At 54.8% G+C, this 24,263-nt stretch overlaps 7 protein-coding genes across 7 annotated transcripts; 2 read left to right on the forward strand and 5 right to left on the reverse strand.

Moving 5' to 3' along the window:
- Positions 1–1,196: 1,196 nt before the first annotated feature.
- On the reverse strand, positions 1,197–2,180 carry BDW47DRAFT_126978 (putative 5-Methylcytosine G/T mismatch-specific DNA glycosylase; the record flags this gene model as incomplete). The annotated part of the gene is made up of 2 exons (XM_024816652.1): positions 1,197–2,040; positions 2,107–2,180. 2 exons carry the CDS (start codon positions 2,178–2,180, stop codon positions 1,197–1,199), a joined length of 918 nt encoding a protein of 305 aa, XP_024670616.1.
- An 11-nt stretch (positions 2,181–2,191) lies between these two features.
- BDW47DRAFT_46841 (uncharacterized protein) lies at positions 2,192–4,375 on the reverse strand. The gene is made up of 3 exons (XM_024819104.1): positions 4,326–4,375; positions 4,213–4,264; positions 2,192–4,134 (listed from the first exon to the last, which is right to left on the reverse strand). Exon 3 carries the CDS (start codon positions 3,911–3,913, stop codon positions 2,294–2,296), a length of 1,620 nt encoding a protein of 539 aa, XP_024670617.1. The 5' UTR covers positions 3,914–4,134; positions 4,213–4,264; positions 4,326–4,375; the 3' UTR covers positions 2,192–2,293.
- A 311-nt stretch (positions 4,376–4,686) lies between these two features.
- BDW47DRAFT_118537 (uncharacterized protein) lies at positions 4,687–9,184 on the reverse strand (the record flags this gene model as incomplete). Its single annotated transcript, XM_024815225.1, has 11 exons — positions 4,687–5,135; positions 5,193–5,326; positions 5,375–5,535; positions 5,590–6,169; positions 6,228–6,374; positions 6,408–6,412; positions 6,522–6,632; positions 7,920–8,151; positions 8,207–8,239; positions 8,306–8,985; positions 9,116–9,184. 11 exons carry the CDS (start codon positions 9,182–9,184, stop codon positions 4,687–4,689), a joined length of 2,601 nt encoding a protein of 866 aa, XP_024670618.1.
- Positions 9,185–11,720: 2,536 nt separating this feature from the next.
- sit2 (putative siderochrome-iron transporter) lies at positions 11,721–13,652 on the forward strand (the record flags this gene model as incomplete). Its single annotated transcript, XM_024815226.1, has 3 exons — positions 11,721–11,995; positions 12,045–12,658; positions 12,718–13,652. 3 exons carry the CDS (start codon positions 11,721–11,723, stop codon positions 13,650–13,652), a joined length of 1,824 nt encoding a protein of 607 aa, XP_024670619.1.
- A 373-nt stretch (positions 13,653–14,025) lies between these two features.
- Positions 14,026–16,569, forward strand: BDW47DRAFT_126982 (GH92 family glycosyl hydrolase; the record flags this gene model as incomplete). The annotated part of the gene is made up of 3 exons (XM_024816653.1): positions 14,026–15,803; positions 15,868–16,204; positions 16,249–16,569. 3 exons carry the CDS (start codon positions 14,026–14,028, stop codon positions 16,567–16,569), a joined length of 2,436 nt encoding a protein of 811 aa, XP_024670620.1.
- Positions 16,570–17,182: 613 nt separating this feature from the next.
- BDW47DRAFT_126983 (putative NF-X1 finger transcription factor) lies at positions 17,183–20,731 on the reverse strand (the record flags this gene model as incomplete). Its single annotated transcript, XM_024816654.1, has 1 exon — positions 17,183–20,731. One exon carries the CDS (start codon positions 20,729–20,731, stop codon positions 17,183–17,185), a length of 3,549 nt encoding a protein of 1,182 aa, XP_024670621.1.
- A 449-nt stretch (positions 20,732–21,180) lies between these two features.
- On the reverse strand, positions 21,181–23,823 carry BDW47DRAFT_108140 (LYAR-type C2HC zinc finger protein). Its single transcript, XM_024813165.1, has 3 exons — positions 23,400–23,823; positions 23,126–23,248; positions 21,181–22,882 (listed from the first exon to the last, which is right to left on the reverse strand). The coding sequence occupies exons 1-3, from the start codon at positions 23,418–23,420 to the stop codon at positions 21,326–21,328; spliced, it is 1,701 nt and encodes a 566-aa protein (XP_024670622.1). The 5' UTR covers positions 23,421–23,823; the 3' UTR covers positions 21,181–21,325.
- Positions 23,824–24,263: the final 440 nt, after the last annotated feature.

Below are 24,263 nucleotides of genomic sequence, written 5' to 3' on the forward strand. Positions count from 1 at the left end.
TTTAAATTTAATAACTTAGTAAGTTTATATAGCTTTAAAAAATATTACTAATTTATAATTTTTATATAATAGTTATTATTCTAATAAACTTGTCTTCTTATATCTTCTTTTCTTAATTATATTTATAAAGATATAATTCTACTATATATATACTTGTCTTATTATTAATAATAATCTTATTCTCTCTTTAAAGAATTATAATCTTCTAGGCTAGTATATATATATATATATTAGATATTAGCTTCTTGGTCTTCTAGGATAGGATATAACTTTTAATTATAATAAGATTACTTTATATTAAATTAAGAGATAATATCCTTTATATATTCATGCTATTCTTATATAATTATATAAATATATATTACTTGTATCCTGTACTAGCTATTATAAATATTTAGATATATATATATTTTCTAAATATTATTATATTCTAGGTGTATTTAGAGAAGTATATACTAATTATAAATAACTAGACTAGATAGTCTATTACTCTGTATATAATAAGAATTAGTAGAATATATAAAATCTTAGAAATTATATTATATAAGAAGAAGAACTCTAATAGGTAATTAATTTCTCTTAGAAGCTAATTAACTTAGATCCTAAAGAAGATAAGAAGAGGAATCTAATTAACTTAAATAGAGAGAAGAGAGATAAGAATTACTTTATCCTATTTTAAATATATATAATATTTTTATTTCTTCAGGGATCTTAATACTAGTATAGCCTAGTTATAAAGAATATCTGTAGCACCTGAGTAATAACTTATACTATTATATAATACTCAGGATAAGTAGTCTTTAGTAAAACTAAGTAAGTTAATATATATATATATCTTTGAATAGCTTCATTTATAAGATAATTTTATAAAAGATACTACTACTGCTCTACACCTATTTTAGTACTGCCGGCAGAAAAATCGCGGGTGGAGTTGTTGCAGAGTGGCCGCAATGGCTTGCCGTAGATATGGAGACAGTCACCACCACGGTCATACTCTTCAAAGTGAAAGGATGCAATAGTCATTGCTTTCCTATTAAACTGACTGATAGCTTCAAGGGTATCTGCGCTGATAAAGTCTAATCCGAATCCGAAACCATGCAATGCATGCGCAATTAATCCCACTCTGAATCCCAACCATAGCAAACTCCAGATCCAAACAATTACAATAGTAATGATGACGATAACAAAACAGGCAATCAAACCGAGCTCCCCATAGTCAATCCGTTGGCGACCTTCTTAACCGGCGAAGTCTGAAGAACCCAGTTTCCGTCTTCTTCGTGCGCTATTCCCCCAAGACGGGCAGCGTGCATCGTCTTCTCGCTCGCGGGCGTTCGCTCTCCCGTATGATGATCCCACACCCAGCCCTCCTTGAGCCACATCCACGTCAGGTAGGCGCGCAACTCCTTGTCCTGGGGAAGAACGGTTTTCCATTCCGGAACGAAATCGTCCTCCGCAGCGCCGCGCCCCTTCCAGTCCGCAGCCCGACCTCTCAGTTCGTCGCGACAAAAGATACGCCAGCTGTCGATGGAGTACGCCCCCACACCGGGTAAATGAGCAATCTCCCAAGCCACACGGGGATCGTCATAGTCGATGCACTCTTCCTGACCAACGTCTCGGCCGTCTGTTTTGAAAGGGTAGTGCAGTTTTCGGTACCGCTTATCTTTACTAGGCGGGTGGGCCAGCCAGGTCTGCGCGAGACCGATACATTTCTTCGCCCGCTGGTTTTGGAAGCCCAGGCAACGAATCATGGAAACCAGAGAGATGGGATCCGCGGTTGCCATGGACTCAATGGTGGGGAACTGGTCGAAAACTTGGAAGAGAACCGGCAGAGCAACGGCTCCACGGGTCCGATTGAGAAAGATAGTCGCAATAAGCAGGCGGAAAGGGTCGTGGGCGAGCTGTTCTTGAACCAACCCAAAAGAGGAATCATCAATAGGCGGGAAAGGAAGGCAGGATTCCAACGCTGCCGATGCGGATGGAAAATACGGGGATATCTTGGGAAGCTTGAGACGCGGTGGCTTGACAGGCGCCGAGGAGTCCCTGTTTGGAATCAGATCCCTGAGATCAGGACGATCCCTTACAGGCGTTGATGGTGGAGTAAATAACGTGCTGCTGCGAGGGGCGTTACTCAAGGACGAATCTGACGAGAGAAAGTCCCCTGGCAACCCCAAGTTTGTCATGATTTCCCGAGTTGCGGCGGGTATCGTCGGGCTCCCGTTGCCAATGCGTATGTTATGAAAATATTTAGACCTCACCTCATCGCGGATGGTCAATTCCAGCGAATCATCGGGTGTTAAAAATCCATGTCCCAGTAAGGATCTTCCATGACAGGGGTATCGGGGTCGGGCCGGAGGGCTGTGCGATTCAACTGCTTTTCCGGCGTTCGAAGCAGCGGTTGTGGCTCGGGGCTGACACCAGGGGTCTGCCGGCCTTCCATTTCGGAACGTTGACTAGTAAGACTGTCTCGGTACTTCTTGGACTTTGTTGACTTCTGGCGTTTGTTCCTCCGACGGGTCCTTCGTAGTTCACGCTCTTCTTCTTTGCGGCGACTGTGGCTGGCCAGGGAGGTTGAATGGTCTGACGAGCGGGTGCTCGCACGTCTGGCAGAGGGCGTATTCTCTTCATTGCTAGTTTCGTATATCTGGAAATTCGCAGGAGCGACCGCCTCCGGGGGATTATCGTTCTTCACAGGATCTGCATCATTGGAAGGCACCTCTGGCTCCTCATTCACGTCCCCATGTACCGACTCACTTGTGGGCTGACGGGATACGGCACGGCGAACAATCGGCCTGTACCCCACGTTGATGTCGGGAGAATGAGACGAAGAATTCGCAGAGACAACCACAGGTTCGTCGTCGCTGTCCAGATTGATGATTTCGGGCGCAGGTTTGTTCTGCTTTTCAGCCGCCGCGGCAGGAGTAGATGAGCTGCTCTTTTTCGATTCCTTGGCTTTCTTCCTGGGGCTATCGTCTTTCTTGTCCTTCTTCCCAGGATCATCATCTTTCCTGGCCTTCTTCCTAGGACTATCCTCCTTCTTAGCCTTCTCCCTAGAATGTTCGTCTTCCCGACGTCGCTTTTCCTTCGACCTCTTCGACGACTTCTCCCGTCCACCATCCCCACTAGTCGAGGCCTCCCTCTCCGTCGTGGCAGTCTTCTGCATATCGCGACAAAGCCCTTTGACATAATTTTCCAGTCGGCGAATAGTCGGTTTCTCAACATTCGCCAGGCCAGCCTCTTTTCGCAAGTCGGACACAAAGCGCCGCCACTTCTTGCGCTTCGCACGGTATTTGGGGTTGGTGACGAACGAGTGCGAGGTGATAAAGGACACTAGTCTGTCCCTCTGGCCTTCCTCCAGGGTTTCCAAGACGTAGTCGTCTTCGTCTGCATTGGCCGGAGCCGGGGTTTTGGGTTGCGGTTTCTTATCGGGGATCTTTCGCACTTCGATAATGTCGCAGCTGGACGATCGCTCGGGTTGGTGCTTGTCCTGGTTGCGTCGCCCTCGTCGGTGTACCTCTTGTTCCTGATCCTCTTCCGATTCCAATTCCACCTCGTCCTCTTCCTCCTCCGCCTCCGCACTGCTCATCCTCGTAATATTCCTCATCGCCACGGGCCCTTTCTTTATGCCTTTCAACTCGGTAGCAAAATACGGTGAGCGAGTCTGATGGCGCTTCTTCAACCGCTTCACCGAACGCTCCTCCGGCGCCGCAGCAGCCAAACCATCATCGTGACTTCCATCCACCATTCCACCCACATCACCTCCATGACTGTAGTCGTCAAAGTTACTCTCGACGCTCGGGTCAGAGAGGATCTCATCCACCGTGCGCTCCACTTCTTCGTCAAACGACTCGAACAGGGTGAGGTCGATACGTGGGGGAGAGACCACGACGGAGACTCTGTCGGTGCTGGGCTCCATGTTGTTATTGTCGCTTTAGTGTGGTTCTGCAGAACGGAGTTTTCGGGTGTATTTGCTTGGTAGCTTCGAGACTCCAGTGTAGTAGTTGATCCAATCGATTCAAAAGACGAAGTTATAGCCGACAGGAAAGGAAGAAAGCTATGAATCGGTAGAGAAAGAAAGGAAGAAACGACCGTCGCACATGGTCAGAAGATCAAATGGGTTGGAAAACACAACAAACACTGTGAATAAGACATCTGTCAGTGATTGTTTGGCGTAAAGGTGACTACTAGAGGGAATAAATAAAGCCAATCACTCACCAGGAGACCGTTTCACGGCCATAACTGGAAGTTGCAGCTGGCAGCTAGAGCTCTGTGGCCCATGAGAGCTAAGTTAAGCTAAGGTTCCCAGCAAGGGCGGCTGACTAGCTTACTTGTCAGAGGATGGAAGAGAAAGTGAATGGATAAATGGAAGATATTATTTGTTTTGTTTGAAGTTGAAGCTGAAGGGAGAGCTGGACAATGTTTCTGTAGGAAAGTACACAGTTGGAAGTAGAGATAGAGTGATTGACGCCAGAAAACGCGGGAGCACAGACCACTTCGCGATACGGGTCGTGTCCGGAATTGATCCGTCACTTTTGCTCTATCCAGTGGATAGGTAAACTACGAAAAGCAGAAATGAAAATGAAACAGGTAAAATAGTAAAATCAATATCTCTCATTAACATAATGTTAACAACAGTCAATGACCTTATGTATAACACTATTTATCTACTCATGTCATCAATATCTACACCTAAACGGCTATCCCCCCCGAATTCAGCTGCCTCGGCTCACCCGCAGCATCAAACGTCCCATTCGGAAGCCGACGGATCGCCTGCGCGGAGCTCTCCCCCGGTGCCAGCCAAGTAACATTATGGCCGAGGGATTTCATGAAAGCGACAGTGGAATTGTCATAAGAATACTCGAACTGCACCTCGCTGGGGATGAGCTGGTCGTGGAGACGGGGCTGCGCCAGCGCTTCCGCGGCGGACATGCCTTCGTCCACGGCGTGGATGATGTTCTGTAGTGTGGCGGTGATGATGCGGCTTCCGCCGGCGGAGCCGGCGATGAAGAATACCGTTCCGTTGGGGTGGGTTACCATCGCTGGGGTCATGGATGAGAGGGGGCGTTTGCCGGGGCGGATGAAGTTCGCGGGGGAGGGGATGTAGCCGAAGGAGTTGGAGGAGCCTGGGGTTGAGAAGTCTGGGTTGGGTGGTTAGTTTAGTTCTAGGTGGACATAGAGGATAACGCGGCCCATACCGTCCATCTCGTTGTTCATGATGATTCCTGTCTCGGGGACCATCAATTTGCTGCCGAAGAGGAGGTTGATGGTGGTGATCTCGGAAATGGCGAGGCCAGTGTGGTCCACGGCTGCGATGTGTGACGTGCCCGGTCTGGGCGTGTTAGCAATAGGAATCTTTACGGGGGCAGAGGGAACTTACGTGTTGAGACTCTCGAGTCCATCGGGATCGTAGGCCGACGCATTCTGGGTCCTGGTGTCCGAGATCTTACCATGGATCTCCTTGATCGTGGCGTCGGACAGCATCTTCTTCTGGTACTCATCCAACCCGTCGAGGAAGTACGGGTCTCCCAGGTTGGTCCGCTGGGAATGAGTCAGTTAGCCGTCCTCAGCACCAAGTAAGTTTCATCATCATACCTGGCCATAGCCAAACCGGATCGCCTCATCCATGCGGTGCGTGCTGAGATTCACATTCCCCGGGGTAAAGAACTCGTCGTACATGTTGAGGACCTTCAACACGTTGAGAACCACTATCCCCGACGAAGGAGCCGTCGCGCTGGACACTTTATAACCCCGATAGTTGATCTGCGCGACGTCGCGGACGGCCACCGTGTAGTTGCGCAGGTCCTCCATAGTCATCGTGCCGTTGGAGGCTGTCAGAGCCGCAATCGTCGCCTCTGCAATTGGGCCCGAGTAGAAGGCCTCCGCGCCGTGTTTGGCAATCGTCTCCAGCGTGTCGGCGTAGCGTCGACGCGTGATGGTGTCCCCGAGACCGAGACGGGTGCCGTTGGGGGCGAAGTCCAGCGCCCACGTCGGGTTCTTGGACAGGAAGTCCTCGTCATCTCCGACTGCAGATTTCATATAGCGCACCAGGTCTTCGGTGACGGGGAATCCCTGACGTGCGGTCTGGATGGCGGGCTGCATCACCGTCGACCAGGGGAGCGAGCCGTACTTATTGTGGAGATATTCCAACCCGCGCAGCTCGCCGGGGACGCCACTATTGCACATTAGACCCGTGGAACTAAAGTCTGGCAGACCTGTCGGTAGAATCTCACCTGGCAAGGCCACCCTTCGTAGACGCATCGGATTTATTCTTGAACATGTTCTCAGAGGCCGCCGCAGGGGCCGATTCGCGAAAGTCAATGAATTCAAACTGGTTATCAGGTGTTTTGATCAATTGGAAGCCGCCTCCTCCGATGCCACTATGATACATTCCTATACATGATTAGCATTACCCACTCTGTTCTGGCCTGGAAATACAAACCGACTACACCAATACAAAACGTCGTCGCAACCATCTATATCTCCGATTAGCCGCGAACCGTCCAAACCAACACAGGAGAACTCACTGCATCCGCCGCATTCCCACCCATCAAAAGCATCTCCGTCCCATGGCGACTACAAAGCTCACTCTCGCTCGCCACGGCACCCCGCTGACCAGGCCCAACCGACCCCAGCGCCTTCGGCCCACGCGCAGATACCAGGGGATCGGCGAGCAACGGCGACGGCACCACCCCAGGGACATGAACCAGCAGCAGCAGTGCCAGACCCAGGGAGCCCGCAAAGGCAGCCCTCAAAAGACGAAACATTCTCCTTTGTTTACCCGTGTGCGCACGGTCGGACTGCGATGCGAACCAAGCGTGCGGGGGCTATATGTAGCACAGTGTCAGGAGTACAGCGCTCAATGAAGAAGAAAGATGAACAGAACGAGAGGAGAAAGAGGAGAAAGAAAATAACAACATAGACCAGCAATTGCAGGGGGGTAGCTGCTAATTGTATCCCAGCCAGCCAGACAAACAAACCTGCTTCTCCACCCCGTAGCCCCGGTCCCATCCCCTCTCGCGATCGCGCGAGCGCATTGCGCTTGCGCTCACCACTGTGCCGTGCTCGGCTTGTCGGAGTACTACCGCCGCTTCCTTATGTCTAAGTGTAGGTAGCGTACCATCGGAGAGATCCTAGCGCGAGGACGATCGGCGATTTGAGCGAATACCGTTGGGGGGTATTATCAACGGAGTCTCCTTTTTGGGGTCTAGTTCGAGAAATCGGCGGATTCGCTGTCACGGTGGACAAAGAGCGTGAGGGGGGTTTGAGCCCGCACAAAGAGCATCGTGGGCCATTTATGTTTCTTTTCTTTCCTCCTTGATTCCTTCCGTTGACCGCTAATGGGGAGAGAGGGCCGGATTGGAAGAATCGGACCCGATCGCTTGTCAGTAGGAGAGGGAGGGATCGGCGGGGATGATGGACACATTGGGGTCGTGTGGTCGTTCTGACAGGTTTGACAGGAGATAAGGCCGATAAGGCGTCTCTGGTGTTTACATATCTGGAGATAACACGCGAATCTCACCGTGGTTTCGATTCCTCAATTTTTGCGAGTCTATTGGTGAGATACGGGATAGGGATAGCATTGCATATCTGGCGATCTATCGGCTGACCCCATCCCATCTCCATCGTGCATCACCACACCCAAATTCATTCAGTCTGACTGGATCTCATTTCGTAAATAAAGACGAGAACGGACAAGGTATCCGGTCTACACACGTCTGACACTATGGCTGTTCAAGTGGTTGGTTGGCTGTTGTCATTCAATTCGTATCTACTTCTATTTCCAACCCCACGGCTTGTCGCGTCCACACGATAGTCTCCGCCCACGTGGATGGAATATCCCCCGCGCCCTGCAGCACCGCGGCCACCATGCGTCGGCCCCAGTCACCGACATACCAGTTCTCTGAGAGCAGATGCATGCCGACTCCGTAGTGCAGGAACACCACTCGCGCCATCCAGTGCCCGTCCTTCAGACACGAGAGGAACGCCTCGTCGATGTTGACCGGCCATGCGATGAACCCCCCGTTGGGATATCCCATCGGCCATCGCGCGGTCGCTTCCTGCAGGAGGGCACACGCCCTCCGGTAACCGGCTCGTTGGGATTCGTCCAGTTTGTCGATCGCGAGCTGGAGCTTCTCGAGGGATTTGTGCAGCGCTCTACCGGGGTCAGTATCGAGGGATCAGGGGGTGGGGGAAAGAGCGCATGACGTACTCTTTAAGTCGCACAAGATTGGGGTCCATGGGTCTAGGGTTGGTGGTTAGAGTGGTTTTTCCTTTCCATAGGAAAGATACAAGGGAGGATGCCGCCTACATGGGGATGTGTCCGGGCCCGCCCGCTCCCTCGTTCTTGTAAACCAGCCAGCCGCGCAGCTCCCCGACGTGTTCCACGTCGTTCAGCTGCCCGAACAACAAGGCGCAACCGGCCATCAGGCGGCGCACTTCGAGCACTTGGGTCAGCGGGTCAAAAGCGTGGAGGTGACTGTCTTGCGAGATGCAGGGGTAGGCGGTGGCGCATAGCATGATGAAGATGGAGCAGATAAAGGCGGGCCCGCTCTCTTCCGGCGTCAGCTCGGCCAGGACCCGACTAAAGGCGGAGCACGCGCGATTCTGGTACTTGAGCGCCGCCTCCAACCACGTCCCCTTGTCGTCGGGCTCCCGCGTTGCCAGATGCAGCGCGGCCAGCGCGAGAAGACTGTCCAGCAGAAACGGGGCCCCCATAGCCAGTCGCGGCACGACCATTTGGAAATGGTCCGGGCCGAGGTTGGCCTGCAGGAGGGTGGTGTAGGTGTCGGTGAGGTAGTGGTGGAATAATCGCATCTCTAGCATTCGCGTGGGCAGCGACAGCTCCTCCGCGGGCGCCGCGGCCTCCTCCCCGCCCTCTCGCGGGGTGGACGGCGGTCGCGTATCACCGTCGCTCGAACCGGGCGGGGGATAGATGCATTCAAGCTTGCGCTTGCGGCACAGTCCACACTTGGGAGACCCTTCGTCGCACTGGATTGATGTTAATATCTGACAGAACCGATCGGGTAACGGGTGATGGCAGACACGGAGGACGGTCTCGTCGCGTGGATGACCAGTCCCGTCTCCGCAGTGACAGAAGAGAAAGACCGAGGCGAGCTACCTTGACATGTCTCCGTTTACAGTGTAAACATCCCCTGCGGGACTTGGTATGACTGCGACGGGAGGGCATTCAGACAGGGGATCGGAGAAATGACGTATGGGGGGCGACCCGATCAATGAATTAGGTTTGGTCGCGACGATTATCAACGAGACGGGTTTGATTGGAAGACACACCCAGGGGATGGGACAGGCCCTGACAGGTTATCGAGAGTCAATCCGTGAATGCGTTCGTCCTGTCTGCACTGTCGAACAGAAGAATGGACGGCAAAGCCCGTCTGATCAAGAATGTCTGGGGAAAATTGGAGACGAAAGTCGAACTCCGTTCCGGCAGGGGAAAACAACATGGGGGAATCCGGGACGTTCTGGCCGATCGTCTGACTCAGCCGTTCGCCAGTTGGCGTAGTTTTTGGGATGCGGAGACCAACAGCAACAGGTTGAGGGTTTATCGGATGGAGACTCGAGAGATTTAGACAGACAGTTGAATCATCTTACTGTCTCACCACTTGAAGGCATCCAATGGAGGGGTGGAGGCGGTCTTCCGGTACCTGGCGAACCGGACCAGTCTGCATTCTGGCTGGATCTGCATGCGATGCTGCAGGACATCAGGCCGCGTCGAATCGGTGGATAGATGACTTTTATAAAATATCGAGCCGGATAAAACTTAGGATCAATTAAGTATACATCCACCCGAGTGTCTCACTGACACACGCAGACGGACGCGAGGGGTGGAATAATTCGTGTTCCGTCTCTTGTATGGTGTATGCCGACCCACCGACGACACACTTTTTTAAACCGACGTGCAAGACAAGCTTCGGGGTAATCAATCTAACGAATCCTCTCAAGCTGCGTCGAGTGGATCAGAAACCCCATGGCGTGGACGCTAAAAGGTGGGATGGCTGTCTGACCGTCCTCATATTCCGAACATGACCGAGGGTTGACATCACGATAAACACACCAAACCTTGTCAATATGCAGTGCCAACAAAGACTGAGGCGTTAAAACGCCAGCAATTGCTGTTCACGACTGAGGAATGCGCCCTAAAAAAAAGATATTGACAAGATTCATTCCGTTCATAAAAATCGGTCATAGATAGAGCACGCGGCGGAAAATGTCTCGTTCTAGATGCAGCCGTGGATTCTCCGAAAAATTCCCTCCATGAGGGGGCTACGAAACCGTGGTCATGAGCAGAGTTTCTGCTGGCTGACGGGTCCACTCTCACTGTGGTCAAGTTGAGCGAAACTATGTGGTGTGGGCCTCGTTGGGCAGGGCGGTGTCCGTACGGATTGATCTGATTAAGTGCATCGGAATGCCATACCAGTGGCCATCAATGAAACTATAATTTGATTAAATCAATTGGATCATCCTGATTGGTGGTAGCGGTCATTGTGGTGGTGGCAGAAGGAGAGTGGAAAAGAAGCCCGACCATCGGAGTATCTGATCAGATTAGATGGGCTGGTTTTTATCTGATGGAAGTTTATTCGGTCGGATCCTGATACCTCCACCACACTCCTTGGGGATCTTTCTTTTATGATGGTGATCGGGAACAGTATTATAATTAAGATGAGGATGATTGAATCCTTGATGAATCTAACGATCTGGATCGATGTCTATATCCTTATCGCCAGCGGTCGCACCCCCCGAAGCCAAAGATATCGATCAGACCACCGTGCCAATTCAGTGGATCAGTGGCTGATTGCCAAGGAACTCGTCTAGTCTCCTCTGGTCTTGACCTGATGTGAAATCACGGCTTAGCGGGCCCACCGTGGAAAAGTGAAACTCGTATAGTCATACATGAGAGTTGGAATCCCCGCGGTCATACCCAATAATCATCCATGAAATCGAATTGCTGGTCATCCAACATCACATCACCTTTTTGACCACTAGAATGCCGAGTTCCGGAGGATTGAGGGATGGAATGCAACTGGCCTCGCGTGGGATCCCACAGGAACGAATCAACTGGTGGATCCGAGTGGGGTCATAGTACAGTCTCTGACGAGATGACTGGCACGTCCACTACCGCAACCGGTCGACCGTGCTCCCTTCGGTTATCTGTCGAGGTTGACCGCAACGCTGGTCAATGTCACCAAATAGAGCTGGGGTGCAAGTCTGGGGGAGGGCAGGGAATTAGAGACGCCGTGGCAGAGGAAAAGACCCGACGGAAATAATTGCCAGGATATACTACGATACCGGAGGATTTCAGAAGAGATGAACTAATTGATCATTCTCAGCTGATGAAATCAGTTATCTGATCCGTGGCTGACAAGCACTATCTGATCCGTCACCGCGTCTGATGCGGTCCAGGGGAAATTTCCCTCACTCTCTCAACTCTCTTCTCCACTGCCGATCCAAACTTCTTCTCGTCGGCCCTTCTGATTGCTTAATTTCATTTCCCCTCCCACTTGGTCCGCGATCTCTTTTCTTCTCTTCCTTTTTTCCTTCCTTTTTTTTTTTTACACTTTTCTATCCTGTTGATTTCCCATGGTGGAATCGTCCTTCATGTCCTTTCCCTCCCCAACCTCCTCTCTCCCTTTGCCGTGAGATTCTAACCCTCGCTTTCCCTCTCCGTGACAACATCGTCAAGTGGGAATCAAGCGCTACTCTTCACTATGGGTGTCGTCGACAAGATTCGGGGTTTTTCGGAAAAGCCCGCCGCGACCACTACCAATCTCTCGGGTGAGGTCTACCCCAAGCAGGAGGCGCCCACGGACGCTCCTGTCGAGTCGGACTCGGATGACTCCCGGATGAGTCTGGAGGCGCGCGATGACCGGGAAAATCGAGCGCATCCCGACCAGGTGACGCAAGATGCTCAGCTCGGTCAGCAAAAGGCTGAGGCCATGGCCTTGGTATGGAGCAAAAAGGCCCTGGTTGCAACCTATGCCTGGTAAGAGCCATCGTCCTTAGTCAAGGAGCTCAACTAACAGTGGTGATAGGATCTGGCTCTGCTTCTTTTTGCTGGCCTTACAGTCGGGCATCAGTAGTAGCGTCATCAACAATGTTTACGCCAACTTCAAGTCCGCCCCGCAAGTGAGTACCGCCAACATCCTATACACCATCATCGGGGGTGTGCTCCGCTTGCCCATCGCCAAGATTCTCAACCTCTGGGGTCGTGCCGAGGGCTTCCTCGTCTTCCTCGGCGTCTACACCCTCGGGCTTATCATCACTGCCGCCTGTGACAACCCGGATTCGTACGCCGCCGGTTACACGATCTTCTGGGTCGGCTACGAGGCCCTCTACTACATCCTCGACGTCTTCATCGCCGATACCTCCGGGTTGCGGAACCGAGCCTTCACCTTCGCCTTTGCCCAGACGCCATTCATCTGTACCGCATTTACCGCCCCTTTGGCCGGCCAGGCCTTTGTCAACGGGCCCGGCTGGCGCTGGGCCTACGGGGCCTTTTGCATCATCCAGCCGGTCATGTTCGCGCCGCTGGCCCTTGTGTTCAAGCACTACGAGCGCAAGGCCGAGAAGGCCGGCTTGTTGCGGCGCGAACGGAGCTCCCGCACCGTGTTGCAGTCTATCGTCCACTACATTCACATGTTCGATAGTACGTTCCTCTTTTCTGTTTCTTTTGTCTTTTTTCTTTTCGTACTAATCCGAATCCAGTCATTGGTGCCGCAATCCTCATGGCCGCCTGGATCCTCGTCCTCCTCCCCTTCAGTCTGCAGTCGTACGGTCAAGCGCAGTACAAATCAGCCTCTTTCATCGCCATGCTCGTCATCGGATTCTGCCTATTCTTTGTGTTCGCAGCGTGGGAGAAGTGGGTGGCGCGCGAGCACTTCATCCGCTACGAGCTGGTGAAGAACCGGACGATTCTTGGTGCGTGCATCATGGCGGCGCTCTCCTGGTTCAGCTTCTACTGCTGGGACCAGTACTTCATGGTCTTCTGTCAGGTAGTCTACGGCCTGGAGCTCGACATGGCCGGCTACATGCTGCAGATCTACAACGTTGGCTCCTGCTTCTGGGGCGTCATGTTCGGCCTGTGGATCCGCTACACCCACCACTTCAAGAACACGTGTCTGTTCTTTGGCCTGCCCCTCATGATCCTGGGCTCGGGACTGCTCATCCACTTCCGCGGCACCGCGCAGGGCATCGGCTACGTGGTCATGTGCCAGATCTTCATCGCGTTCGGTGGCGGTACGATCGTCATCGGCAACCAAATGGCTGTCATGGCGGCTGCCGACCGCGACGGCGTGCCTATGATGCTCGCCGTGCTGCAGCTGTTCAACAATCTGGGTGGGGCTGTCGGGCTAGCCGTCGCTGCGGCTATCTACAACAACACTTGGGCTGACGCGCTGCTGAGCAAGATCCCTGCCAAGGAGAAGCCGAACTGGAGCAAGATCTTCATGGGCGGATATCTAGAGCAGTGGAAGTACCCGTTGGGATCGGCGACCCGCGACGCCATCAACTACGCGTGGGGCCAGAGCCAGATGTACGGCGCGATCGCGTCGACTGCCTTTTTGGCGCTGGGGATTCCGGCTATTGCTATCTGGAAGAACTACAACGTCGATCGCAAGCAGAACAAGGGGACGGTTTTGTAGATGGCCCTGTTTGTCGTGTATATATGGGTGGAGGATGTTTTTGATACCCGTGCTGTGGAAGAGGGACTGACGCAAGGAGTACATAGTGATGAGTACGGATTCATGTTGTATATTATGTTCATGACTATAATACATTTGTTATACCATCTAGGATCAGATCCTTGATCGAAGGGTTACATTTCCCCGCATTCAATTCTGTCTCCAATGAATCATCCTGCATTCTCTATCTCTGTCGATCCATCCCCATTCGGATTCCCTGTCTAGCTACATCAAAGTTACACTGCATCTCCAGCATGCCGTTCAAAAATCCCCCCATCCCTTGACCACATCCAACATCACCAACTTTCTCATCCCATCTCCACCCCCAACGGCCATGCGCAGCTATCTCCCATGGCTCCCCCTCCTCTGGACAGCCCTCGCCCAAGGCAGTGCCCCTCCAGATCACAATGGCAGTGACAATGACATCCTCCAATTCGTCGACCCCCTCATCGGCTCCACAGATGGAGGCAACGTCTTCGCCGGCGCCAGTCTCCCCTACGGCATGGCCAAAGCCGTCGCTGACGTCGACGGCCAAAACACCGGCGGATTTTCCACAGACGGCAGCAAAGTAACCGGCTTTTCTGCATTGCACGACTCAGGCACAGGTGGAAACCCTTCCCTAGGGAACTTTCCCCTCTTCCCGCAGTTCTGTCCCGATGATCGGCTCGACCACTGTCAATTTCCTAAGGCCAACCGCGCTGTCCACTATAAGAATGACTCGGTTGTCGCCCGCCCGGGGTACTTCGCTCTCGGCCTCGACAGCGGTATCAGCGCTGAGATGACGAGCACTGCCCACGCGGCGCTCTTCCGCTTTCACTTCCCTCCGACGAAAGACAGCGCAAGTCCCATGATCCTCCTAGACCTCACAAACCTCTGGGACAGTCGCCAAAACGCCTCGATCGACATCGACGCAGAGACAGGCAGCATCCGTGCCAACGGCACGTTCCTCCCCAGTTTCGGCGCCGGAACATACAAGTCCTACGTATGCGTCGACTTCGCGGGCGCGTCTATCCACGATACCGGCATCTGGGTCAATGACGGCGCGGACACCGAGCCCAAGCGCTTGCCCTTCGTCCCCCGCGGCTTCAACAACTTCTACCTCCAGGCAGGCGGGTTCGTGCGCTTCAAACAACCCCCCACGGGGACAGTCACTGCGCGAGTGGGTGTCAGCTATATCAGCACGGAGCGCGCGTGCGACAACGCCCGCCGCGAGATTCCCAACCCACTAACCGACTTCGACGCTGTGCGCCGCCGCGCCGAAAACGCCTGGCGGCACAAGTTGAGCCCTGTCTCAGTCGTTCCCGGGCGTGCCAGTCGCGAGTTACAGACGGTGTTCTGGAGCGGTCTCTACCGCACAATGCTCGATCCCCAAGACCTAACAGGCGAAAACCCGCTATGGAACAGCAACGAGCCGTACTTCGACTCCTTCTACTGCATCTGGGACTCGTTCCGCGCGCAACACCCACTACTCACCATCGTTGATCCCGAGGCGCAGTCGCGCATGGTCCGCAGCTTGCTCGACACATACCGCCACGAAGGCTGGCTCCCCGACTGCCGCATGAGTCTCTGTAAGGGCTGGACGCAGGGCGGGTCAAACGCGGATGTTGTCCTAGCAGACGCCTTCGTCAAGAACCTCACGGGCATCGACTGGAAGTTAGCATACGAGGCGCTCGTCAACGATGCGGAGAACGAGCCTCTCGAATGGTCTACCCACGGTCGAGGCGGGCTGTCGAGCTGGAAATCCCTCCACTACATCCCCTACAAGGACTTCGACCCCGTGGGGTTTGGGACGAACTCGCGTAGTATATCTCGGACTGTCGAGTACGCTTATAATGATTTTTGCGTCGCGACTGTGGCGAGGGGTCTGGGCCATCACGCCGACGCGGATAAGTACCTCCAGCGCTCAGGCAACTGGATTAATCTGTTCAGGGCCGACCAGACGAGTAACATCAATGGCTCTGATCCGGGGTTTACTGGTTTTTTTCAACCGCGCTATAGGAATGGGACGTGGGGGTATCAGGATCCAATTGCGTGCAGTGCGCTGGCGTCGTGGTGCTCGTTGACGAGCAATCCTTCTGAGACGTTCGAGTCCAGCGTGTGGGAATATCAATTGTACCTCCCTCTCCCTTTTCCAAGCTCCATAATCAATCCTACTAACAAAAAATGATCAATAAAGCTACGTCCCCCACTCAATGCGCACCCTCATCCAAACCCTCGGCGGCGACACCCCCTTCACCTCCCGCCTCGACTTCTTCCACGAATCCGGCCTCGCAGACCTCGGCAACGAGCCCGTCTTCCTAACAGTCTTCCAATACCACTACGCGGGGCGACCGGATCTCTCAGCGGCGCGCGTGCGCTCTTACATTCCCTCCCGGTTTAATGCCTCGCATGGCGGGCTGCCGGGGAATGATGATTCCGGGGCGATGGGTGCTTTCGCGTTCTTTTCGCTGGTGGGACTATTTCCGTCGGCTGGGCAGAGTGTTTATCTGATTACGCCGCCTTTCTTTGAGGAGGTTAGGTTTGTTCATCCTGTTACAGGGGGGGTGGGTGTTGTTAGGGTTGTGGGGGGGTCTTCTTTTTCGTCGTCTTCTTCTTCTTCTTCCCCGTCTTCTTCTTCTTCTTCTTCCCCGTCTTCATCTTGGTCGTCTTCGTCTTCGTCGTCTTCGTCGAATTCCTCGTCTTCCTCGTCGTCCTCTTCTTCTTCGTCGTCTTCTTCGTCCTCTTCTTCGTCCTTTTCTTCGTCCTCTTCTTCGTCCTCTTCTTCATCTTCATCTTCATCTTCGTCTTTCAAAGGAGAAGAAAAACCGGCCAAGCCAGTTTTCATCCAAAGCGCAGCCCTCAACGGCCACCCATACAAGAAAAGCTGGATCAGTCATGAGTTTTTCACTCACGGGGGCGTGCTCGAGTTGGTTCTTGGGGAGGAGGAGAGTAATTGGGGGCGTGCGGTGGAGGATAGGCCGCCTAGTTGGTAGTTCTCATCTTTATTATATATCTTTTGGAAAGTAAACTATACACGATATACGATATAGTACCTAGGCAGTATCGGTTGGATTGTTATATCTTTGAGGTATACGTACTTATAGACCTAGTGATCCTAGGTGCGTAGTGCTAGTTTATAGGAATACTATGTGTATGCTACGTCTGATGGAAGCGTATCGCGTGGACGTCAACTTCAGCGTTGACTTTACCTTACAGCTTTATTGAGGGTGGGTTCAAGATAGCACAGTACTGCATGATCTACTAGTATAGTTCACTGCATCTATGCTGGGATATAAAAGTCATAAACAATGCAATGCATTAATGTGATGTTGTACAACACCAGTTAACTACCTATGAATCGATCAAGCAAAGTACTGATGATAACTCCATCTAATGAAATGACAGCGCCGAATAATGCTCGCTAGGGGTCATGAATAACTAGCTGCATACTTCGTCAACATATGATAAAGTAAAGAACGAACAAACCACCACTAAGGGTGAAAAAAAAGCAACTAAGTGGATGTCTTTTCCCCAGACCCCTCGCCTGCTGCGCCGGCATCGACATCGACATCCTCACGCACAGGCACAGGCACAGGCACAGGCGCAGGTAAGTTATCACCTTCATCAGGAACTTCCCTTGCCTTCTCCTTCTCTTCTTCCGCCAATTCTTTCTCCTCGCCCTCTTCCTTCTTCTCCTCCTCCGCCTCCTCCTTCTCCTCCGCCTCCTCCCAACTATCAGCAACAGGTTCGGGTTTCAAAATCTGCCTAGCAGCACCAACACCCGACCTCAACACAAGCCTATTCTTCCGCTGTGCACCCACCGCGGCCCCCGCCGCCGCAGAATCACCCATAAGCGCAGCATACATCGTCGCGCCACCAAAAGACGCCGGCGTAGGCGGCGCAAGCGGTGTCGAGCTCCGACTGCTACTCCCGCTAGGTCCACCCCTTCTACCCGAAGCGGCAGCCACCTGCGCCCATCCGCCGGCGCCGTCACCGCCGAGGGCGGCGCGGGCAGCCTCGCGCTGCGCTTTGGCTTCTGCTGCTGCGACGCGCTGGGCGTCTCGCTCTTTGACGCGTTCGCGTTCGCGGAGCTTGACGCATTCGGAGACGCTCATGCCGCCGATGCCGATTGTGGTCGTGCCGTTCCCTGTGCCGAAGGGTGGGGGCGTCCATGTTGTTGGGCGGAGGACGAACACGTGTCTGTGGGGCTCGGGGTCGTAGCTTTCGCTGGTGAAGCCCCAGTCGGAGGCGAGGGAGTGCGTGAAGGCGCGGAGGGAGGACTTGGCGGGTTGGAAGCGGACGGAGCGTTGGGTTGTGGGGTTGAGCGCGAGGGATTGGAGGCTGGTTTCGCAGGCTTGGATGGCGGAGAGCGGGGAGGAGGAGGACGCTTGCAGGTAGAGGTCGAGCGTTTCGGTGGAGTAGGGGAGGTTGTTGGAGGTTATGTTTTGCGCGATGGTTGTTGCGGGGTTGATGTCGACGCCGAGGGCGGATGCGAGGGACCGGTTGCGCTCGAGGCGCGCGCATTCGTCGTCGCAGGTGAGTAGGGTGGAGGCTGGTGAGCGGGGGGGTTGCTGGAGTTGGCCTTTGGAGGCGACGGCTTTGGCTGCGCCGCAGAGGCGCGTCTGGCGGAGGCGACCGCAAGGACATGTTACTGTGAGTTTGGTCGGGCAGGGCGTCTTCTCGGGGCAGGGGTATGGCGCGTGGCAGGGTTCTGTGCACGGGTGTCCGCACATGGTCTTCGTCTTGCCGCAGGGCTGCTGGCACGGCCGCGAGGCGTCCTCGCAGTCGCCCGGTCGGTGGCAGTTCTTCTGGCAGGTGTGCGAGCCGCATTTGAGCAGTTCGCCGCAGATCTGCCCGCATCGTGCATCGGTTAGCCAGCAGGGCTGGTTCTTCAGCGCCCGGCGGCCGCACAGGCAAGTTTTCTCTGTCAAGTACGGGCACTTGGGGCACTGCTCGTCGTCGGAGTGGCAGTTGTGTGGTGTCTGGGGGTGGCCGCATGGTTTTGGGCGTTCGCAGGGGAACGAGCACGGCGGCGGCTGCGTGCCACAGGGTAGCGGCGGGTGGAGGACCGTCCGGCCGCAGTTACAGGGGACCTCCTCGAAGATCGCCTCCCGGCAGGTATTGCAGGGCCCCTTGTGGCAGATCTCCGGGCATGTGTGGCGTCCGCATTTCAGCATCCGCCCACACACCCGGGTGCAGATGTGCTCGGCTTCGACGTCTTCGTCGCTGGGGCGCAGGTGGGCCTTGAGCTTCCGCCGCATGGCCTGGCGCTCGAGCGCCTTCTGTTCCCCGGGGCAGCATCGTTCGGTGCACGCGTGGCGGCCGCAGTGCAGCCCCGCGCGGCAGATGCGGAAGCACTGCGGCGGCTCCATCGTTCCCTGGTGGCAGATGGTCTTGAACGTGTTGCGTCCGCAGCGGCAGCTGATGGGCACGGTGCGGCGACAGACCCCGCACGGACCCGTGTGGCAGATCATGTCGCACGAGTGTCCGCAGGGGAGGATTTTGCCACAGGCCTCGAGGCAGTTCGGGATCGGGTCCTCGCACGACGTCCGCGGCGTATAACCGGGAGTCTGGTCCAGCGGGGTCTTCCCGCAGGGGCAGTCGAGGACGACGTCCGGCGACCGCGGACAATGGGCGGGTTCCGCGTCTTGCGGGTGGCAGCTCTTCTGGCAGAAGTGGACGCCACAGTCGAACGGCCGATTGCACTGCTCTCCGCAGGCAAAACAGCCCGTCCACTGCTCGATATGCCCGTCGCGCTGCACCTCGCTGTCCATCTCCTCGTCCTTGGAGCTACACAGCATCTCCGTCTCCGCCTTCCCGCAGTAGCAACGAGCTTCGACCTTCACCTCGCACGCCCCGCAGAGACCCTCGTGGCACGGCCGAGAGCATGTGTGCTCCCCGCAGGGCAACAGGTCCCCACAGATCTCGCCACAGCTCCAGCCGTTATCGTAGTCGGTGTCTCGACAGCGCTTGGTAGTCGAATTCCTCCCACAGAAGCAATCCTGCGTCGGGCCCATCGCCGTACAGGGGGTACACGGACCCGCGTGGCAGGTAGCATCGCACGGGTGCGGGCAGCCCTTGCGCAATCGCGAGCAAGTCTGCCCACACGAGTGCGGCGGAAGACCGGGCAGCGGACGGGGGTCAACCTCTTTCTCGCACCAGCACGTGTAGCTCGAGGGGAAGACCTCCTGCGCCAAGTTGCAACCGGGACATCGCCAGGCGCGTGGCTGCTGGGAGTCACCCTCCTCACCCCGCCGACGGGCCGCATCCTGCGCCGCTGCGCCTTCATTCTGCGACCACTTCTTGACACAGCTCAAATGAAAGACAGTCCAGCACAGTCCACACGACCACACCCGCGATCTCCGCCCCAGTTCCCCCGTGCAGATCGGACATTCGTAGAGCGTGTGAGCGATGTCTTCGTGGATGCGGGTGGCGATATCCGGCGCCGTTGATTTCGTCGTCACCTTGGGCGGCGGCGGCGGGTTTTTCACCTTCGCCTTGGATTTCCCTTTGGACGCACTCGCGGATTTCTCCCGGGGGCCCGTCGGGGTGTCTCCGTTTGGCGTCCCGCCGGGTACGAAAGTCGGCGCATCAGCCCTCAAACCCTCCGGCACGCCGTTTTCTTGTGATTGTTGTTCAGCGCCTTCTTCCGCTTCCGCCCCCGCCACACGATCCGGCCGCGTCAGCCGGCCTTGGAACCTTCGCCCGGTGTTCAAACCTCCCATATCAGTGTCGTGAGCACGTCCTTGACGACGATTACGACCACTCTCGGAGGGAGCGCCTCCCCCACGACCTCCTCCTCCTCCTGCGCCTCCTCTGCGCCCTCCCGTTTTGGGACCTCGGCGGGGACGGGTTTCATCGTTTCCGGTGGGGGGTGTCTGCTGCGCGCGAGTCTCCGGTGGTGGCTGTGGCTGTGATGGCGGTTGTGACTGCGGCTGCGAGTCCGTTCGTGTCTGCGTCTGTCGTGGCGCGCCACGATTGCCGCGCCCTCTGCCTCCTCGGCGGGGATTTCTCGGGCGGGGGGCGCTCCCGTCTGGGATGGCCACTGGGGCGTCTGCCATTGTCGAAGGAAGGGAAAGCGATGCGCTGTTTGGTGCACTCATGCGGTTATCGACGGTAGGATGGTGGGGTCGTGGTAGGTAAGAAGGTAGCTAGGTAGGTAGTGGTAGAGTTCAACCTCGGTCAACGAGGGGTAAACACGAGGATGGACGCTGTCAACAGGTATGCAACAAGTACGGATGACAATCCACAAGAAAGTAGGTTAGAAACCAGTTCGAGAGAATGAAGGGCGAACCACAGGTTCCTTAATTAACTTCAAAGACAGAAAGAGAAGAAGAGGAAAGAAAAGAACGATAAAAAGAAATCAAATGAAAAAGTTGGAGTGGCGGAGGATCGGCGGCCGCTGATTGGATATGACTCTTGTGCTATACAGGGTGAGTCATACTATTACTCATATGCATTTATCCATAGTATTTCTATTTTATTTTATATTATACAATATTATATTTAATTTCAGTCATTCGATGAGCATTCTGATATGTTGATACTTAATGGAACCAATGAATTGAAACAATGCTATGCCTGAAATGCCTCCAACTCTCCCAAATCCCCTATGCATCAATATCTCATCAACTATCGTCAATCGTCAACCCAATCTAGAAGAAAAGCACGATCTCCCCCCTCTCATTCTGCTTCACCCGTAACGTCCGCCACAATTCCTTCTCATCATCCATGCGCCTCTCCCGGTCCGCACGGCTCCGACCCGTCTCCCGTCCCCGATCAGCATCAAACTCATCCGTGACGTCGCGGTGGAACCGCTTCAACACCTTGTTCATCGAGAACCCGCGTCCACTCTCGGGGCCCTTCGTCACGAGCGACAGGAAGTGCGACGCCATCTCCTGCTGCAGCGCGTCGGGGTGGTTCGGCTGGCCGTAGACGATCATCTGGTGCCCGTCTTCACCGCGGGGTGCTGACTCGGGATACTCGATCTCGCGCTGCCGGCGCGAGGGCCGGTCGCCGTCGATGGGGGCGCTGCTCTTTCGTTTGGATTTGCGGGCGTCGGGGGCGGCGATGGGGGCGCCTCGCACGCGACTAGTCTTTTTAGAGGAGCGGGTGTCGACTGCGGCGCTCTGGCCGTCGTCGGAGGAGCCGCGGCGGCGGCTGCTGCGGGCGGCGGAGCGGGCGGTGGGGTCGGTGCCGTTGCTGCTGGTTGAGGCGACGGAGCCGCCGAACATGGAGGAGACGAGGCGGCCGGCTCGGTTCTTCATGGAGATGCCTAGGCCGGCGTCCCCGCCGGCGGGCTCCTTGTCGTCGCGGCGCGTGCGCTTGATGGGCGAGGACGGGTCCTGGTAGCGGCGGCGCGGGTGGTCCGAGGGGTTATCACCGGCTTCGCCGTCGAGCGACGGGGACCGCAGCATGCGGTTGAGCCCGCCGGTGAGGCCGGAGTGGTTCAGCATGGGCGTGCCCGGGTGGTTGACGACGCTGGACGGGGCCTCTCCCATCGGGGTGTCGACATCGTCGCGGCCGTGGTCGTCGGTGCGACGCTTGCGTTTCTTGTCGCTGGTGGTGACCGCTCCATCGGCGGTGCGCGACGAGCGATCCTTCTTCTTCTTCGGGGCGGGGGTCATGAACTCCATGGAGACGGTGGGAGCGGCCTTGTTGGCGTAGACCGAGGGCGGGATGGGACCCGAGCCGTAGGAGAAGCCGTTCTCCGCGTAGGCGACGTCGTGATTTTTGTCGTCGTCGTCGTCGTCGCCGCCATCGGCGTCGGCTCCCAACTCGGCCATGGCCTGGCTGGTCTCAAAGACAGACGGGGCGTGATCCACCATTTTCATCTGCTCTTTAGGACCACCTACGGTGACCTTGGACGCGTTGGGTGTCTCCGAGGTCACAAGGAAATCGAAGACGTTAACGGGGTCGGCGCCTTTCTGGCGGGGTGTCGCATGGGTCGGTTTCTTGGTGTCAGTGGGAGGCGGTGTTGGAGCAGGCGGCGGGGGAGCGGCTTTGCTCGCGGCGTTGTCGGCATCAGGAGCGTCCTCGACGTAGGGTGCACGATGGCCGTTGGAGGGTTTAGGGGCCTGCTTGGAGTTGTTCGTGCCCTGGTTATTGTTGTTGCTGTTATTGTTGTTGTTGTTGTTGTTGCGGCGTTGATTTTTCTCGGGCTTGGGCTTATATAGGGACCCCTCGTACTTTTGGGCCTCCGTCATGCACGTCTGGAACAAGGAAGCCAAGTCAGTATTCGGTCTACGGACCAAATCATCTCAGGGCGTCGGAGCTGTCATCCCCCACTCAGTGCCGGCGTGGCTGGCCAGGAATGGACCCCATTCGCGATCCGGGGCTCCACTCGCAGCGACGAGGAAACATCCGGTTTCAAGTGTAATGGACACGCGCGACCAGCACTCCGCCTAGTTCCGAAGGGAGACAGCCATCCACGACCATAGGAAAGGAGGACATACCGTATGCGACCGATACTCCGTGCCCCGAAAATGGGTCATGCAATCAATGCAGGTAAAGGTGCAACCACGACAGCGATTGCGATGGGGATCGAGTTTCTTCTTGGTGAGGATATCGCCACAGTTCTGCAACCCAGCCGATCGTGTCAGTTCCGCGATAGTCGGTCAGGGCGAGGCGCTTGACTGGAGTGGGAGTGGGGATGGGGGAAGGGATGCGTTGGTAGTGGATAAGCGATTCACCACCCTGTACGGAGTCCCACGCAGGGTACCAACTCACCTCGCAGGAGAAAGAGACCATGTTGACCCCGCTCTTGAGTCGTTGCGCGACTCTGGTTGGGTTGCAAGAAGTCGGTGAGAGGGGGAGATGGCGTCAAAGGAATCGGGCGGACGAGTTGTTCTGGGGGGGAGACACTAGACCGAGTGATGCCCAAATGCGACCACACGATCGAGAGTATTTATGAAAGGTAATGGAAGGTCGAGTGGTCAGAGAAAGGCGACCAGGAAATTTAATCTGTTGTCTGAACGCGACGAGAGTCTGCGACTGAAGGGAAGCGTTATACGACGCAGGGTGAGAGGAGAGAAAGATGAAGTGAAGGTCAGATGTCGCGCCTTGCCGGACCTTTTTCAAGTCAGTCAACTGTATTAAATTAGGCAACGAGATCTAACTGATCCGTCGCAAATGGAGAGAACTTTGAAGTAAAATTGAAGCAAAACTGAAGGAAAATAGAGAAAAATAGAGATAAAAATAAAAAATGCGATAAAAAGATAGAGGCGGCGCTAGTCCGGTTTGGGACGTGTTTGCTGCCTGGGGAACAAGGCGTCACCTATAGATAACGAGATGGATCGATAGATAAGATGGATATGATAGATAGGTATAGATATAATAGATATGAATAGGGATATAGAACAGAATACAGAATAAGAAAGAATGATATCAAATAGAGTATACTCCTCCAGCCAATATATCAATCCGACAGGGAAAATTACAATTTCATCCTCTCCCCTAAAGGTATCACCAAACAACCGATCCTGTTTCGTTCCCCAGCGAGAACTCCTGTTTCATCTTCCATCAAGCCTCCTCCTGGTTGACCGGACATTGTCATTCGGTTGTTGAGAGGGTTAACATCCCTGATCACAGACA

Source organism: Aspergillus candidus, assembly GCF_002847045.1.
Source record: "Aspergillus candidus strain CBS 102.13 unplaced genomic scaffold BDW47scaffold_33, whole genome shotgun sequence".
NCBI lineage: Eukaryota > Fungi > Ascomycota > Eurotiomycetes > Eurotiales > Aspergillaceae > Aspergillus > Aspergillus candidus.

Excerpts from the sequence above, each read along its gene's own strand:
- BDW47DRAFT_46841 (XM_024819104.1), bottom strand. The coding sequence starts at position 3,913 with ATGGAGCCCAGCACCGACAGAGTCTCCGTCGTGGTCTCTCCCCCACGT.
- BDW47DRAFT_108140 (XM_024813165.1), bottom strand. The coding sequence starts at position 23,420 with ATGGTCTCTTTCTCCTGCGAG. Across the intron at positions 23,249-23,399 it reads TGGTCTCTTTCTCCTGCGAG|AACTGTGGCGATATCCTCAC; the intron begins GTGAGTTGGTAC and ends GCTGGGTTGCAG. Across the intron at positions 22,883-23,125 it reads CGGAGTATCGGTCGCATACG|ACGTGCATGACGGAGGCCCA; the intron begins GTATGTCCTCCT and ends TCCTTGTTCCAG.